At 44.9% G+C, this 19175-nt stretch overlaps 1 protein-coding gene across 1 annotated transcript in view; it reads left to right on the plus strand.

Annotated features, from left to right (window-relative positions):
* The window catches only part of EPHX2 (epoxide hydrolase 2), a 178220-nt gene extending 159291 nt beyond the window's left edge, over positions 1-18929 (plus strand). The window contains exon 19 of the mRNA XM_082250219.1: positions 18560-18929. Coding sequence (XP_082106345.1) covers positions 18560-18635 — 76 coding nt within the window. The 3' untranslated portion in view covers positions 18636-18929. The remainder of the gene's footprint in view (positions 1-18559) is intronic.
* Positions 18930-19175: the final 246 nt, after the last annotated feature.

Raw genomic sequence — 19175 nt, forward strand, 5'->3', positions numbered from 1 at the left:
CACACATTCAATGCAGAGTGACCAGTGCCCCTATCCAATGCAGAGTGACCGGTGCCCCCAACAATGCAGAGTGACCAGTGCCCCCATCAAATGCAGAGTGGCCAGTGCCCCCAACAATACAGATTGACCAGTGCCCCCAACCAATTCAGAGTGACCAGTGCCCCCATCCAATGCAGAGTGACCAGTGCCCCCAACCAATTCAGAGTGACCAGTGCCTCCATCCAATGCAGAGTGACCAGTGCCCCCATCCAATGCAGAGTGACCAGTGCCCCCGCCAATGCAGAGTGACCAGTGCCCCATCCAATGCAGAGTGACCAGTGCCCCCATCCAATGCAGAGTGACCAGTGCCCCCAACAATACAGAGTGACCAGTGCCCCCGCCAATGCAGAGTGACCAGTGCCCCATCCAATGCAGAGTAACCAGTGCCACATCCAATGCAGAGTGACCAATGCCCCCATCCAATGCAGAGTGACCAGTGCCCCCAACAATACAGAGTGACCAGTGCCCCCATCAATGCAGAGTGACCAGTGCCCCCATCCAATGCAGAGTGACCAGTGCCCCCATCCAATGCAGAGTGACCAGTGCCCCCAACAATGCAGAGTGACCAGTGCCCCCTTCCAATGCAGAGTGACCGGTGCCCCCAACAATGCAGAGTGACCAGTGAATGGGGATTAGAGTGCCCCCTGATTACACAGAGCAGGATTCTTCTGCTTTCCCAGCGCAGGCGCTATCATATGAAGTCCTGCCTCCTGGACCGGCTCCTATGATAGACGTCACCAGTGTGCTGTCTATCATAGGTAGGAGCCGGTCCAGGAGGCAGGACTTCATATGACAGCGCCCGGGCCGGGTAAGCAGAAGAGCCCTGCTCTGTGTAATCAGGGGGCGCTCTAATCCCCACCCCCTTCCCCTGCGGAGGCAGCCCAATAGGCCCTACCTTAAGAAAATATTGGTCATATCGGCCAAGTTTGTTGCCGATACCGATACTTTCAAAAAAGTGAATATCTGCCTCCGATTATCGGACAAACCGATAATCGGTCGATCCCTAATATATACACCAAATATATATATATATATATATACAGAAAAACAGTAAAGGTGCAACAATTAAGGTGCTATGACTAAAAGTTGTAAATATAACTAAGTACCCCCCAAAAAAAAGGAAAACAACAATGGAGTGACAAAGTGCAAAAAAAGTGACATCTGTGCAAAAAATAGATAAATATAATAAAAGTCCAAAAAATTAGGTCCATATAAAAATGAATAATGCATAAACAAATTGCCAATGGTTAATCAATCTTCAATGGTGAATCGTGACTGTGAATACACGCGTGCTCCCCCTCTCTCCGAGGACCGCACGCACCAGAGAGACGAACCCCTACAGGGCTATCAAGCATCTATCACAGTTATAATGGCTTCTATATATGGCCAGTATTGGAGACCTTCTATATATGCCCAGTATTGGAGACCGTCTATATATGCCCAGTATTGGAGACCTTGGACCGCGAATGCCAGTTCACTTGGAAATCCGTTCCCAGTGACCACTGGTGTATAGAAATGGAAATAACAGTCGTCTGAATGGCCCTTTATCCAATACAATCCGTGAGAGATTCACCTGGTTATGCCTTAATAGACCACCTATAATCTAGGTGGTTGTATGGTCTGGTAAGCATATTTATAGTATATGCTCACTTTGGGTGTGAACCATTCAATTTCTAGTCACCCTTTACCATATATACTTCTCTTCACCCGTGATTCCTTCTTGGCTGAGACTACCTTTGTGGATCTGGCGTCTAATAGTCATCTTTATGGACTTTTTAGCACCATTTTACATGAACTAATATTTTAGCGCTGCACTATTTGTCTTTAGAGTGTGTATTTTTTGCTCTTAGTGCTACCGTAGCAGCTTTTCTGTACTCTAGTGCAGTGTTATTGTGCCATTCTAAAGTGCATTAGAAGCTGCAAGAAATTACAGATAGAGCCCACCTATCCAGCGTCATCTAGCTTTTTTTCTGTCCCCGGCCTGCCCCTTTCATTCATTGGATTTCAGTTCCTTCAATCATGGAGGGTGGGCAAGACTTTGTCAGGCTGTATGCAAATGCATGCCTAGGAACACCCACTCTTCCGGGCTGACACCTACTCATCAAGACATTTTGATATTTGCTTTAGCCCACTGCTTGCATCAGGGCTAAAGGCTCTTGAGAGGAGTACTGAGGAAAGGTGCTGTGATGCTCAGGAAGCTTTGTAAACCACCCTGCCGGCCCCTCCCAGCAGGCATGATCTGCCTGTATTGCATAGAGCAGTGGTCTCCAAACTGTGGCCCTTTGCATGCTTCCCACTCACTATAATGGGGCACTAATCCTTTTACTGGCACCAATGATGGGACACTATTCCTCCCACTGATACCAATGATAGAGTACTAATCCTCCCACTGATACCAGTGATGGGGCACTATTCCTTCCACTGACACCAATGACGGAATACTATTCCTCCCACTGATACCAATGATGGGGCACTATTGATCTTTTATTGAAAAGAATCAAGCAACAAATTTTATACAAAAGTAAAAAAACTGAACTATAATACAATATTCCAACAGAAAACAAAGGAATACACATCCGTGTGCAGAATATATACAATATATACATAATCCACTTCCAACATTTTTAGAAAACTATTTACATAAAGCAGCAGAGAGGGCCTAAGAGGCACAACCCATCACCTATGTATGCAGCCATTTATCAAAAACTGAGCATTAAGAAAAAATCTAGGGTGATAAGAGACAGAAAGCCACACCCGGGAAAGAGACTCCTGGCAGTCAGGGAGGCTTGAAACCCCTCCATGCCTTCAACCAAGCCCTCTGACCCCACTTGTCTCTCTCAAGCACCTGAATCTTCCCCACCTCATGCAGAATGTCACACACCACCACCTGAACAGGAAGGATTTAACGCCGAAGGGTGACCTGACACCGTGCATTCCAGGTGTAATAACGGACTACTAAGCTAACTAAAAAAAGTGTATCCAAACAAAAGCCCCCACCAGTATTGAATGCTCCATACACCCACTCAGCATAACCCAGCCTGGAGAGGAAAGGAACACCGAGGGCCCGCCCAACCTGTTTGTATACCTCTATGTTAAAAGGGCAATGAAGCAGAAAATGGTCCATAGTCTCCTCCTCACCTGTACATTCCTCTCGAGGACAACCACGATCCATCCCACTGCGGAATTTCAAATTGCCCCGAACATAGAGCCTCCCATGGAAGCACAACCAGGCCAGATCCCTGAATTCAAGGGGGACTCTAGCCAAATTAATCAGTCTTAACCCTTCCCTCAAAAATTGGGCCTGGGCAATCCCTTAAGGCCAGTGGGTCATGAAAGACTTCGCTCAAGACTCGGCTCAAAATGACTTTCCTCTGAGCAGATCTGAGATCTTCAGCCAACAGTCGCCACTGCCGCAGCAACTTCAGACATGGAGCGACAGGCTGGAAGCTGACCACGATGACCCCTGAGATTCTTCACTTGGCCACCCTCTTCCCAAAGTCGCAGAAAAGGCCTAAACCAAGATCTAAACATGCCTGCCCATCCAGGAGGTTCCACTGCAAGCATACTACCAATGTTAAACTTGAGAAATAGCAGTGAAAAGAAAAGAACGGGGTTAACCATACCTAAGCCACGCTCCCTCCTGGATAGATAGGTGACATTCCTCTTGATGGGGTTCAGTCTGTTCCCCCACAGCATCTGGAAGAACACACTATAGATCCTAGCATAGAGAGACACTGGCAAGATGCAGACAGGGCTGACATACAAGAAGATCGGTATCAGGTAAGTCTTAATCAGATCAACCCTTTCCCTCAGAGATAACCTCCATCTCTTCCAGCTGACCACCTTAGTATTGGCAACTTCCAGCCTGCCTTCCCAGTTTTTGAGGCCATAATCGCCAGGTCCAAATTCAATGCCTAATATCTTAATTTTTTCCTGGGGCACTGGAAAGGTGTCCGGGAGATCAAACCCCTCATCTTCCTCTCCCATCCAAAAAACTTCACTCTTTTCCTGATTGATCTTGGAGCCTGATGCTTCAGAGTACCGTGATGTCAGAGAGACCACCTCCTCCGCTTCATCTGTCCCAGTGACAATCACTGACACATCATCCGCATAGGCAACAACCCTCAAAGGCGGCTCACCCGGGATTCCCACTGGTACCCCACACAACATGCTGCTCTCTAGCCTCCTGATGAAGGGGTTGATTGCAAACACATAGAGCAGGGGACTCAGGGGACAACCCTGGCGCACCCCAGAGCCAACCTCAAAGGACTGTCCAACCCAACCATTAACAAGAGGGAAGCTTTCTGCCCCCTTATACAAGACTTTTAACCAATCGACAAAACCACTCGGCAGACCGTACTTACTAAAGAGCAACCACAGGTACTCATGGTTGACACGATCAAAAGCCTTTGCCTGATCCAATGCCAGTAGATACTTTCCCCAGCCTGCAGTCCTGCATTGCTCCAAGGCCTCCCAGACAGCTAAAACCGCTGTGAAGGTGCTCCTTCCCTGGATCGAACAGTGCTGATGGCGAGAAAGCAAAGACTCTGCTACTGCCGATAGGCGCCAGAAAAGTATTTTCGCCAGCACCTTTCTATCGACATTGAGAAGGCTGATGGGGCGCCAATTCTCAATCATCGAAGGATCTTTACCTTTTGAAAGAAGAATCACAGCTGAGTGTCTCATGGAAGGGGGAAGCACCCCCTCAGCAAGACAACTGTTAAAAACCTCTACCAAATGTGGGGCCAGAATAGACTTAAAGGCTTTGTAAAACTCAGCCGTCAGACCGTCCAGGTGACTTTTTGATGGCAAGCTGTTCAATTGCACTTGTCACCTCTTCAACTGTGATCTCTTCTGTCAAATTCATCAAAGGGACCTCTCCACCATTTAGACCTGGAGTAGAGTCCAAAAAGCTTTCCATCTTGTCTCAGTCAAGCTCTTTCCTCCCAAGAAGTTCAGCATAAAAAGACCTCACGACCTCCAGAATCCCTGACCTGGACTTTGTCAAGGAACCTGTACTATCTTTAAGGCCAACGACCATCTTAACAGCTACACCCTGTTTACAGTTCTGGTAAGGGTCAGGCGAGTGGTATTTCCCATAGTCCCGCTCCAGAACCAAAGAGGTATGCTGGTCATATTGACACTTCCTGAGGAGGATTTTCACTTCAGAGATTGCCCCAGGATCTCCTCCTCTCGGGACAAGAATATTCAGCTTCCTCCGCAAACGTTGGTAGGTCATGTATCTATTAAACTGTTTTTTATTAGCTAGGCCCCTGAAGAATCCAGCAATCCTCTTTTAGGTCAGCTCCCACAACTCAGCCTTGCTGTTACAAAAGTCCAGGATGGTCACCTGTGCCTGAAAGAATTCCTCAAAGGATTGTCTAACATGTTCTTCCTCAAGGAGAGTCGAATTTAATCGCCAGATGCCTTTGCCCCTCTGAGGGAAGTCTGAAGCATTCAAGACCACAGATAGCATACAGTGATCAGAGAACTCCACTGCCTGCACCACTGGGGTGAGAAAGCAGAGGCCTCCTTAAAAAAAAACCTATCTATCCTACTCTGACTATTACCACGATGAAAGGTGAACCCAGTGTCATCCGGAAGGTGCTTAATGTGCACATCCACAAGACCAGCATCCCTTACCATACTATTTTAAAAAAACGCTATCATATCCCAGCCTGTCTTTGAAGTCCTTCCTGTCCTTGGGCCTTGTCACAGTATTAAAGTCACCTCCAAAAACCACTTGCCGGGATGTAAAAAGAAATGGCTTGATCCTTGTAAAAAGGCATTTCCTGTCCCACTTTGTGTGCGGCCCATAAATATTAATTAGGCGCAGGTCCTGCCCTCCCACAAGGACGTCTAAGACCATACATCTCCCAATCTCCACCTCAATATCCCGCCGGACAGTTACCATGCCGGTTTTAAACAACACCGCTACCCTGGTGGACTATACCTCCACTCTCTCTTGGCCATATGAATATCTGCCAAGGAGGTGAGCCTAGTCTCTTGCAAAAATACAATTTCAGCATCTAATTGGCTGAACAAAAAGAAGGCCATAGAACGAGCTCTTACTGACTTAATACTGGGGACATTTATTGTCACCACTTTTAACGGAGAGGGAACCGCCATTTGGGTTATTGGGTGAATTGCTTCTTAGCTCCCCTCTGCTGCTCATCACCAGAAGCCTCTCTCTTTCTTGAGGCCTCCTCCAACTCCATTTCTGAGTCTGAATTTTGCTCCGAAGAAGCTCCAGATGAGGAGATATCGCAAGTGGAAGCCCTAGAACGGTTGGGGACAGACACTGGGGCTTCCTGTCCCTGTTCCGTCCTCACCGCCTGTCTCTTCCGCCTCACAACCTTCCTTCTCTCCTCCAGGTACTGCAGGTCAGACTCCGAGATGTTTTCATCTCTTGTTTTTTTCTTCAAAGTCTTTGCAGAAGACTTCTTTACAGAAGAAGCAGCAGCACCCTTTTTGGCACATTCCACCACTCCTGGTGGGGGGGGGGGACCTTCCCTTAAGTCAGACCTAGGAGGGGAAGACTCATGGGGCAAGGCTGACTCAGGGGGCACAGACTTGGAAGGTTCTGACACAAGAGGAGCGGGTACAGTAGGCCGGGGAGACACAGAGACAGCCACAGAAGGAATACCTACAGACACAGGAGGGTTGGCCACAGAAACTGTGGAGGGATCCTGAACAGGACCAGGGGGGTCAGTCACCGCAGAGGAAGATGGTACACCAGGGGCCTCCTCCTCCATCCTGTCCAGTCTCAACAGTTCATCTATTACCTCCTTCTCCATATTGTGCCAGGCCTCCGGACATCGGCTGTAGGGGTGGCCAAGGCGCAGGCACAGGTTGCACCTTATCGCCTGGGTGCAGTCCCTGGCCACATGACCCTGTCCCCGACATACCGAACATATTAATGCTGAACAGGAAGAGCTAAAATGCCCCTTTTCTCCACAGCGGTGACACAGCTTTGGCTGACCAGGATAGAAAATTGTCATCCTATCCCTCCCTATGAAAGCCGAGGAGGGTGACGGACAACATTCCCATCCCTGGCCAACCTGACCGTTGCTGACCAACCCCCAGCCCAGATGCCACGTTCATCAAGGATTTTTTCTAGCCTTGTCAAAACCTCACCATAGTTCCTTAACCAGACCTCTAGGTCCCGAGCAGGAACACTCTCGTTAGTGAGGATGATGGTTATTTTTTAACAGTGGATCTTTGTGAAACAGCAACTGATGCCAGACCTTCCCATTCGGGTCTTGACCTGCACTGAGCCTCATATCGTTCCCAGAACAGGTCAAGACCCTCCGGCCTGGTGAAGCTGATTGTGTACTCCCGGCTCCCAGCTACGTGTATTAGGGCATAAAGGTCTTTCGCCCCAAAGCCCATCTCCAAAATCAAATCCACCACCACACGCCGTGCTGGAGAGACTGCACCACCTTCCCATTTAAGAATAACCACATTACGCCTTGGACCCCCAGCAGAAACCAGAGACCCAAGACCAGAACCAGGGGTGCTCAAAGTGGCAGTTTGTGGTGGAAAACTCTGCTTGGAAGCAGGGTTCCTCATTGGCTGCAGCCCTGGCTTAATAATATTAGCAGGCGCAGAGCGTACCACCTGAGCAAAAGAAGGCTTATCAGGGCCAAGGCCCCACACTGATGTAACTTTAGCCGGTACATTACTATTATTATTATCATTATTACATTATTATTAACTGCTTGTACTGAGCCAACAGGATTGTCCATTACACACATATTGTTAGGATTATTCAGAACACCTGAAATAGAAGAAATGTCACAAGCAGTATTCATTATCACAATTTCTGCTGTAGTACCACAGGTGTCCTGATGCTGCAGTGTAGAGACAGCAGCTGTGACTGGACAAACAGCCTTTGACTCAGCAAAAGGAGGGTTAATGGGTTGCTCTGGCTCTTGCAGTTCCTCTGCTGAAATGTCATTTTTTAAACTCAATTTTTCCTGAGAGGAAACATCAGCAGCTGAAGTATTGCTGGATATGGAATTACCAGCCTGGGTGTCATTGGGCAAACCATCAGTATTAGTCAAGGTGTTAAATGGCACAAAAATAGTTTTATCAATCACTTGGGGCTTGCTAGGCTTTACCTTATCAGGCACCTTATCAGGTAAGTTCTCCTCACCAAACACCAGCTGATCTCTCCGTATTGGGGACTCCACTGCCTGGATCACTCTCAGAGCGCCTCCTGAGCCCTGAGAAGACAATGGGCTGCTTACCTTACCTTGGGGGGCAGGGGGGCAGAACTGGGGGTCTCCTCCTCCACCTCCATTTTTGCCATCCTTGCAAATCTCCATTACAAAACTTCTCCTTGAAGGGCCCATCTCTGCCTTCCATCATGGCCACAATGGTTTCCTGGTGTTGAACCCGAACCTTAGCCAATTGGATTTCCGAATCCATAGATCCACGGTTTTGGCTGTACAAACCTTCACGTTGCTTTCGGTTTCAACTCCGCTCTGAGCTTGTAGAGCTGGTCTCTCTCCCTATTCAGGACCTTGATCCCGGCCACCACTCGCTCCCGAATGGACTCGGCATCTTCATCCTCACCAGGGGCAGAGAGATCATCAGCCATGGCTTGTCCAGGAGCAGGCATGTCACCTATCAGCCCAGGGGATGGCTGGGAGCCTCCAGCAGGAGAGGCCCCGCTGGCCTCCATGGCCTCCCCACGAAGGACCCAGCAAGGCTGGGAGAGTTTTTCCCAGACTCCCCTCTCACACAAATCATCTGGAGCAGCTCCAGACACACAGCAAGATAACCTTCCAGCAGCCACACCCGAAGCTGAATGAAGGGAACAATACTCCTCCCAATGATGGAGCACTATTCCTCCCACTGACACCAATGATGGAGCACTATTCCTCCCACTGACACCAATGATGGGACACTATTCCTCCCACTGACACCAATGATGGGACACTATTCCTTCCACTGATACCAGTGAAGGGGCACTACTACCCCCACTGATACCAATGATGGGGCACTATTCCCCCCACTAATACCAATAATGGGGCACTATTCCTCCCACTGATATCAATGATGGGGCACTATTCCTTCCACCGATACCAATGATTCGGCACTATTCCTCCCTCTGATACCAATGCTGGGGCACTATTCTTCCCACTGATACAAATGATGGGACACTATTCCTTCCACTGATGCACTGATAAAATTGAAGGTGCACTATTTCGCCCACTGACACCAACAGTGGGGCACTATGTCTTCCCCTGATACCAATGATGGAGCACTATGTCTTCCCCTGATACCAATGATGGGGCACTATTTCTACCACTGATACCAATAATAGGGCAGTATTCTTCCTACTGACACCAGTGATGGGAAACTATTCCTTCCACTAACACTAATGATGGGGTAGTTCTCCTTATCAGGATACCAACAATGGGTCAATAATGCTCCCACTAATACCAATAATGGGGCACTATTTCTCCTTCTACAGACCACAGGTGCCAATATATGTAATTTTTTTTTTTTTTTTATATATATCCAATTGTCTCTGGGGCATTTTCTGTTGCTTTCTGGCTACAGTCCAGTTCCCTTAAAGTCTATAAGACAGTAAACTGGCCCATTTGAAAGTTTGGAGACCTCTGGCATCACAGAGATTGGTACTTTAAGATTGCCTTTGTTTGCTGTTTTTTTCAGAAACCAAATTGAAATGTATTTTTACTATAAGTGAGCCATCTAGCTTCTCTTGCGCTTTATTTTCCATCAACCAGCATCTAGGGGTGAAGCCGCTTTGCAGGCTGAGATGAGAAATTATATTGCCTGTCACTTGTACTGACAAGCAGTGTTCAGTCTTCACCCATCGCTGACTTCCTTTTGATTTGAACTTGATCTGGTCTGGTCTGCACACCTGATCCCCCTCTGGAGCCGAAGCCATCGCAGAGGCCGCTGACCTTTACCACGAATCACTGATGCTGGATCAATTACTGTGTTAGTGTGAATTGGGGGCACAGAACCGGGCAGCTGCGTATAGTTGTGACAGCACAGTGACAGACCAGTCCTTACACTAAAGATAGTACATCTGTAAAGGCAGATAACTCATAGAAGAAGTTTGATTATTGAAGTGTTATAAATTAAAACTGAAGTTTAATTTTCTTTTATTTGCCTTCCCTGGAAAGGGGCATTCTTCCCACTGATCACCAATGTAAGGAGCATTCTTCCCACTGATCACCAATGTAAGGGGCATTCTTCCCACTGACTACCAATGTAAGGGACATTCTTCCCACTGATCACCAATGTAAGGAGCATTCTTCCCACTGATCACCAATGTAAGGGACATTCTTCCCACTGACTACCAATGTAAGGGACATTTTTCCCACTGATCACCAATGTAAGGGAACATTCTTCCCACTGACCACCAATGTAAGGGACATTCTTCCCACTGATCACCAATGTAAGGAGTATTCTTCCCACTGATCACCAATGTAAGGATCATTCTTCTCACTGATCACCAATGTAAGGAGCATTCTTCCCACTGACCACCAATGTAAGGGACATTCTTCCCACTGATCACCAATGTAAGGAGCATTCTTCCCACTGATCACCAATGTAAGGTGCATTCTTCCCATTGATCACCAATGTAAGGGACATTCTTCTCACTGATCACCAATGTAAGGAACATTCTTCCCACTGACCACCAATGTAAGGGACATTCTTCCCACTGATCACCAATGTAAGGAGCATTCTTCTCACTGACCACCAATGTAAGGGACATTCTTCCCACTGACCACCAATGTAAGGGGCATTCTTCTCACTGGCCACCAATGTAAGGAGCATTCGTCCCACTGATCACCAATGTAAGGAGCATTCTTCTCACTGATCACCAATGTAAGGAGCATTCTTCCCACTGATCACCAATGTAAGGGACATTCTTCCCACTGATCATCAATGTAAGGGACATTCTTCCCACTGATCACCAATGTAAAGAGCATTCTTCCCACTGATCACCAATGTAAGGGACATTCTTCCCACTGATCACCAATGTAAGGGGTATTCTTCCCACTGATCACCAATGTAAGGTGCATTCTTCCCATTGATCACCAATGTAAGGGACATTCTTCCCACTGATCACCAATGTAAGGGACATTCTTCCCACTGATCACCAATGTAAAGAGCATTCTTCCCACTGATCACCAATGTAAGGGACATTCTTCACACTGATCACCAATGTAAGGAGCATTCTTCCCACTGATCACCAATGTAAGGTGCATTCTTCCCATTGATCACCAATGTAAGGGACATTCTTCTCACTGATCACCAATGTAAGAGACAGTCTTCCCACTGACCACCATTGTAAGGAGCATATTTCCAATTGACCATCAATGTAAGTTGCATTTTTCTCAAAATTTCCTAATGATTCTGTGTTAACTGGGGTTCCCCAAGACCTGAAAATGAATTTAAGGGTTCCTCTGAAGATTGAATAAAGGCTACCCAAAGGTGATCATATATTTTGCAGATCCTCAACAATCTACAGTGTTATTTCTAGACATATTACTAGCCAGTTATATTCTGAGCGGTTAGAACACATCCAGCCTTTTTTAAGCAATCTGCTGAGTTGACTAGGACTAGCTCCTCTGGAAGACTTTTCAGTGCTCTTACTATAAAGAAGCCTTTCCATACGCGAAGATTAAACTTCTTTCCCTGCAGGAGAAAGGAGTGCCCCCTTATCTTCTGAAGTGAATGACTTTGCCCCTAATTTACAATGTGGCCCATTGATGTATTTCTACAATCATAGAGCCCCTTCCTAAAGTCCATTTCTGGCTAAAAAGGAGAAGACTCGGGACCTTGCCTGTCACATGACTTTGGATTTAGGTGAGTATTTGGGCCATAAGAATTTTGGCGGGGATTATTGAACACGGCTTTATGGGGGAATACATTCTCCCTTGATGTATTGTAGTTTGGGGAGGGGTTTGGATGGGGGCAGCAGTGGAGAAATAAACTGGGGAGAACAATGGCCACCCGAACTGCTCTTACTATTTTCCTATATGGTACATTTCAGTATGAGGGAGACGGCTTTTAGCACTAATATTTTTCAGAATAAGACATATCAGCCTGTTCTTCCATCATTCCAAATAAAATAAAGAAGGCCCCTAATAATTCATACACATCACATAAATTTGTTTTGCTTTATTGATGTAGTGGGTCTGCCAGTAGCAGTTGAAGTCCATCATATTTCTAGAATGATAAAAAATAAGTAATAAAAAATGGAAAATAATAAAAAAAAGAATAAACAATATCATCAAAAACAATTAAATACATGCATCATTGATTTTAGAACAAACAAGGATTTCTTTTAGACATATGGTCTTGTAAAAATGATTTTATTTCTTATGCAAACCATAGATAAAAAAAGGAATTAGACGAAAAAGAAAAATGATTTTTTATTTTGGTCATTGTTAGTTTAAAAAAAAAGTATTGTTGTTGCAGATAAAAGGTATAATTTTTATTTTGCCCTGTTTCAAATGACAAACCTAAGAAAACCACAGTTTTTTTTTTTTACTTTGACCGTTATTTAAAACAAAAAAAAATTTACTGTAGATAAAAAATAAAAAAAGTTATTCTATCATTTGTCCTGTTTACAATGACACTAAAAACTTTGGTAGAAAGCATTGTAAAGTTATTTACCTTTTCTTAAAATGCATTACCAGAAAAAAATAAAAAAATAAAAAAAATGATTAACCACAAAAAAAAATATTTATTACTGGTTAGTAGAAAGGTGTCAAAATTTAAGACAATATTAGTTATGGGGAGAAGGGAAAGGAGTTAACCACTTAAGGACAGCCCGCTGCAGTTATACTGCGGCAGGCAGCTTCTCCTTCGCAAACCGACGTAGGTATACGTTGGTCGCACGCCTGCAGCTCCCGCCCCCACTTGGCAGCGGGGACTCCGATGCACGGGGCAGGTGGCTCCGATTGCCGCCTGACACCTGCAATCACTCCCCACTGAGAGAGAAGGATGGTCAGCTGTAAACACAACTGACCGTTCTTCTCTCTGGAATGATCACAGAGTGCCTGTGATCCTTCTATGTAGGAACACAGGTCTCTGTTATCATTTCACAAGCCCCTCCCCCCACAGTTGTAAACACTCCCCTAGGCTCACATTTAACCCCTTGATCACCCACATTATTAACCCCTTCTCTGCCAGTGTCAATATTATAGTAACAGTGCACATTTTTTAGCACTGAATAATGTATTAATGTCACTGGTCCCCCCAAAATGTCAGTTAGGGGTCCGATCTGTCCGCTGCAATGTCGCAGTCCAACCAAAAATCGCAGATCGCTATTACTAGTAACAAAAAAAACAAAAGAAACAACAACAATAAAAATGACATAAATCTTTCCCATAGTTTGTAGACGCGATAACTTTTGCGCAAACCAATCAAAATACATCTATTGTGTTTTTTTTTTTTTACCAAAAATATGTAACAGAAAGCAAATTGGACTAAAATGTTAAAAAATTTAGATTTTTACATTTTTTGGGGTGAATTTCATATAAAAAAATGTGAAAAATATTGTTATTTTTTCAAAATTGTCGCTCTTTTTTTGTTTATAGCGCAAAAAGTAAAAATCACACAGTTGATCAAATACTACCAAAAGAAAGCTCTGTTTGTAGGAAAAAAAGGACGTCAATTTCAATTGGGTACAGCGTCGCACGACCGCGCAATTGTCAGTTAAAATCACACAGTGCCGAATCGCAAAATAGGGCCTGGTCATTAAGGGGGAAAATCTTCCGGTCCAGATGTGGTTAATTAGGACAGATTGGGGTAAACACAAGCTGGCCATACAATGATTGAAGTTAAGCCAGTTCAGCAGGGACCAGCAGAATTTCAGTCAATGAATGGCAGGCTGGTAGTACAGAAGTTCAGCTACCGTTCAACTTCTGTACAACCACCTTGTTGGAAATTTTCCACTTGATCAGCGGGCGCCGTTTATAGCCGGCAGTGCTGATCCGTGTATTCTGATAGCAGGGAAGTATCCTTGTTGTCAGAATACAATAGCTCAATGGGGAGGATTCCCCCATCCATCTCGATCGTGTGGCTGGGGGAATCGAGTAATTTTTTTCATTCAACCCGCTGGATGAAAAAAAACAAAAATTACTAATTTATGGGCTGTTTAAAACCTTTCCACCCGGCCCTATAGCAGAATGCGTGCCATCTGTAAGTGCCCATCAGTGCCACTTATCAGTGGCCATAAACGCTGCCCATCAGTGCTCATTAGTGCTGCCTATTAGTGCCCATTAGTGCTGCTTATAAGTGCTTCCTCCTCAGTGCTGCCTCATCAGTGCCCGCCAGTGTTGCGTCATTGGCACAAATCAGTGAAGGAGAAAAGTTACTTATGTACAAAATTATGTAACAGAAACTAAGAAAGATGTTTTTTTTATTTTTTTTTATTTTTGCTCTTTAATTTGTTTAGCAAAAAAATAAAAAACTCAGTGATGATTAAATACCACCAATAGAAAACTCTATCTATCAAAAAAATTATACAAATTTCGTTTGGGTACAACATTGCATGACACGAGGCAGAAGGAAGGGGCATACTGCCAATGTACTTTAATACATTTTTTGAGGAGTGTGGACAATGGGGCATGCCTATTGTTCACAACTGGCTTAGGGTTAGAAATATAAAGTAAGCTTGGGTTTTACATACAAGTTTTTGTTTTAGCATTTTTAAAATGTCACGCAGTGGACATCTAATATAAAAAAGAAACACAAACACTGTTCCCTATATGTATGTGGATCTGTGTTTCAAATACCCAACAAAAGCATGACTGATAGCCAACGGCGTGGCTATAAACAGTTTATACTGTATATATTACTGTTACAATATCAAGCAACTTTAAAAAACCTAGGGTTTTTTTTTTATTTAGAATTTTACCATCATGTGAAAGCTTTACCCTCCCTCCCAATCTGGGGTTGTAGACTTCAAATCAATTTGTAGAGAGAAACATGTCAAGACCCCCGATTTCCCAAAGAAGGCACTGATCTGCTGACTCCCAGTTAAGTCATCTCCCTGCAGTGATACAGCAAGGGGATGCTGTTGAGCCACGATGAAAGGGGAGTGGTATTGCCCCTAAAACACCTTGATTGTTTTTATGACTTTTTTATCAACAATTAAAATTAACAATGGAATATTTTATCCGGTTCTGGTTTAGCACTCCTTTCTGTATATCTAAGATTTGAGATACTGTTGGGTGTCTATCTAGCAAGCCTTGCTGTGCAGAAGCTGCCTTCCCCAAGCTATTGAGTTTGTTTGGATTTTTCTTTCATCTGACTACACTTGCAAGTTTAAAAGTTCCTTGCGCCTCTTTGAGTATATTTCTTTTAGAAGAGTAGTCAGTTCTGGGTAGAGGTCATGAGCAGGTGGCAGGCATGACAGTAACCAGGTCCAGGCAGAGGTTATGGGCAGGCAAGAGAATAGCCCGGTCCAGACAGAGGTTGTGGGAAGACAAGAGAGTAGTCAGGTCAAGGCAGACGTAATGGGCAGACAGGAGAGTTGTTCAGAAGCATAGTCAGGTCTGAGTAGAGATCATGGGCAGGTGGCAGGCAAGAGAGTAGTCATATCCAGACAGAGGTCGTGGGCAGGAAAAAAGTAGCCAGGTCCAAGGAGAGGATGTGGGCAGACAAGAGGATATTCAGGTTCAGACAGAGGTCATGGGTAGGCCATAGAGTAGTCAGAGTGAGTAGGACAATGGGGGTCAACAACAAGCAAGGCAATCAGGGAGTATAAGAACTCTTTAGCAAAAATGTTAGCTGGCGAAAAGGCACACCCACTTCAATGACTGCAGCTTAAATACCTTCTAAATCAAAGGACATGCTCCAGTGTCATTTCAGGGAATCAGTACTGGCATGGATTCTGCCAGTACCATTGGAAGGGATTCTGGAAATCCAGGGTAGTAATTCTTAGAGTAGGAGTCCAAGAATTTAACAACCATAATACCATAATATTAAATATACCATATGTGACGAGACCCTTGCTCGCTCGCTTCCGCTCTCCCGACACTCCTCTTTTTCTAGTGAGTCAGCTTGCAGGTCGCAACATCTGATGGTTCGGTCAACCAAGGATCCGGGATCCGAACTACAGCTATGTGCCGTACGGAATCCATTAAAACACACACCAGGCAGGCTGTATGTAAGTTCAAACAGGAAGACCATTTATTGGAAGAACACAGCACACTTTTATACAGAATTTGGAACATCCTGCCCCCAACAACCGCCCTCCCATTGGTCAACTGCAAAGTACCTGCAGTTCCCCTTCAGGTCCTCTCCAGCCATGCAAATGAGCACTTGAAAATGAGTCAACAGGGATTGGTCCAGCTTGGATAGCTTGACCAGAAGGACTGTTATGTGCAATGAGACAGAAGCCCCAGGGATCAATCAATGTACACAATAGCTAGACACAGAACAATGGTTCCCTAACGAGCCCCCAATACACATTACTCTGAGTGTCAATACATCCCCTAGCAGACAACAGGTGAGTTCATTAGCACACCCGACAATAGGTGAATGGAAAGCCACCTCAGACAAAAGCAACATTGCCAGACAGTCCGTCTCCTCATTGAACTTCCTGGAATGACCATATTAGGAGTTGTACTTCCTGGCCAGAGACCTCATGGCAAATGGGAACAAATGACCTTGCTGACAAATATGAAGCAATTCAAACCATCATCCATCTGTCCTTAAATTCCAGTGACGGTGAACACCGTCACACCATATATGGCCAATACCTTGGGGAAACCTGGCCATCAAAATTATATAAGCTTGTTGGACATCCCATTCCAAAACCATGGGAATGTATACAGAATTGGAACTTGTATCTTTTAATATTTTATTAATGTTTTTATGACTTGAGTTTAGGTATGAGCGCAGGTGTGTTTGGATCCTTGTCCGAACCCATCTAAGTGACCCTGTCATCTGTCCTTGCCCAATCATACATGACCGAGGAATTCCCCACTCAGTTGTTGCACATATACAACGGACATATATACAGTACATGTGGCTGTTGGGTTATGATTGACCAAGAACAGATGACCCCTTCCTGGCAGACACACTCATGTGTTTCGGGAAAGAACCCTACTCGCCCAAGACTACCTGAGTTATGCTTTAAAGGTTTATTTAAGAAAAAATGAAAAGATGAATGAACACGCTGCACCCTGCTCAGAAGACCCCCCCCCCAGTCCCCGCTGTACTTACCACTGTAGGTGATGAGGTGTCAGTGCAGCTGTATGGGGATTTGAAATCCATTCTCTTCTTCCCCTTCTTTCTGTAGGGCTTCTGGGACAGATCAGAGCGATTCCAATTGGTCAGAGCAGTCATGAGAGAATCACTCTGATCTGTCCCAGAATCCTCTTTTAACTAAATCTTAAAGCAGAACTTAAGTAGTCTAGGGCAAGTAGGGTCCTTGCATGAAAACACACGAATACCTGCCAGAAAGGGGTCATCTGTTCATCTGTCCTTGGTCAATCATAAGCAGCTGAGGCATTCCCAACCCAACAGCCAAACTTATATATGTCCCTTGTGTATGTGCGACAGCGAGGTTGGGAATTCCTTGGTCACTTATTGTTGGGCAAGGACGGATGACAGCTTCCTGGTGGGTTCGGACAAGTACCCCAACACCTGCGCTCATACCTTAACTCAAGTCATAAAAACATGAACAGCATATTAAAAAATACAAGAAGTTACAATTCCATGTTTATACCCATGGTCTTGGAATGGGATGTCCAACAAGCTTATATAATTTTGGTAATCATTGACTCCCAGGACGGCCCAGTAGTAGGAGTAGAGGGGTTCCATTTATATAGAATCTCTTTTTTGACATGGTATAAAATATATGAGACCAGTAATTTAGTATGAGCATCGTCATGAATACCTAACAATGCCAGCTCTGGGGATACTGGAAGTCTCAATTGTAACTGGGTGTTAAGGATATTGAAGACTTCCACCCCAAATAGAGATGCCTTAGGGCAAGCCCAAAACATATGAATAACAGATTCACCAAACAGCTGGAGCAAAGAGGTGAACAATAGTGTTATATTATGCGTGATCATGTAGGGGTGTAGTACACTCCCTAGAGGAGATCACCAGTTTGGAGCAGTTCTCAAGACAAGCCTAGTCTAGGGTTGATATATCAGCCTTTTCAGAGGTACCACAGGTGGCCAAATGTTAGAGAGTCAATACTAAGAAGGGCGATATACAGGGAGGATAGAGGCTTCTGAAGATCCTTTTGGAACAATAGTTTCTCAACTGGATGAGCCTTGAGGATAAGCATATGTGGAACTGGGGTCTTAATTGGAAGTATCTAAATACCAGAGAAGTAGAGAACCAAAAGAATTTGTGAGAACGAGAGCAAGGTGCCAGCTGGCATGCAAAATCATAAGGTTAGCATTACCTTAGCAGGACAAGTTATAGATTACGATTTATACTTTTTATCTACAGTAACACTACTTTTCTTTTTTCTTTGTTTTTTTTTTTTTTTCAGGCCGGCTGCCCTAAACGAAATCCTCATTAAGTGGCTGGGGGAGGTTCACACCCCGTCTGTTCCTTCCAAACTCTGAGCGTCAGCTCTCCGCTCCTCACGCACACCAGAGTCTGCCTTGGTCAGCTGCAGCAAATTCTCTAATTCCGTAGCCTGAGACAATGTGGAGCTCGTTAATTGTCCGCCGGTCATGCAGCTAATTCAAAAAGTCATTCTTATTAACAAAGCCTTATTCCGAAGAAGCGGCTCTTTATAATGAACATTTCGATAGATTCCTTTTCAACAATTAACCTCGTACCTTGTCATGGAAACATATGGAAGAGGCTGATTATGAATAATAATGTGTTGTATCCAATTAAAGAGAAATTGTGAGCAAAGGTGTGCCTGTTCATGACAAACAAAAGGGAAAATGGATTTTGTTTTGAGAACATTCAAAAATAGACCCGACGGGCGGCTGTCACATGGCTTGCCCGTCACGCCTTTCACCCCGAATGATGCGGTCTTTAATATGATGTAATTGAGGGCAGCCTGACAAGTGACAGAGGTGGCAGGTTATATAAATTATCCCAAAACCATATGTCATCTGTACTTTTAGATAATTAGAGAGATACATAGTTTA

This window comes from Pelophylax lessonae (assembly GCF_965119305.1).
Source record: "Pelophylax lessonae genome assembly, chromosome: 3".
In the NCBI taxonomy this organism is placed as follows: Eukaryota; Metazoa; Chordata; class Amphibia; order Anura; family Ranidae; genus Pelophylax; species Pelophylax lessonae.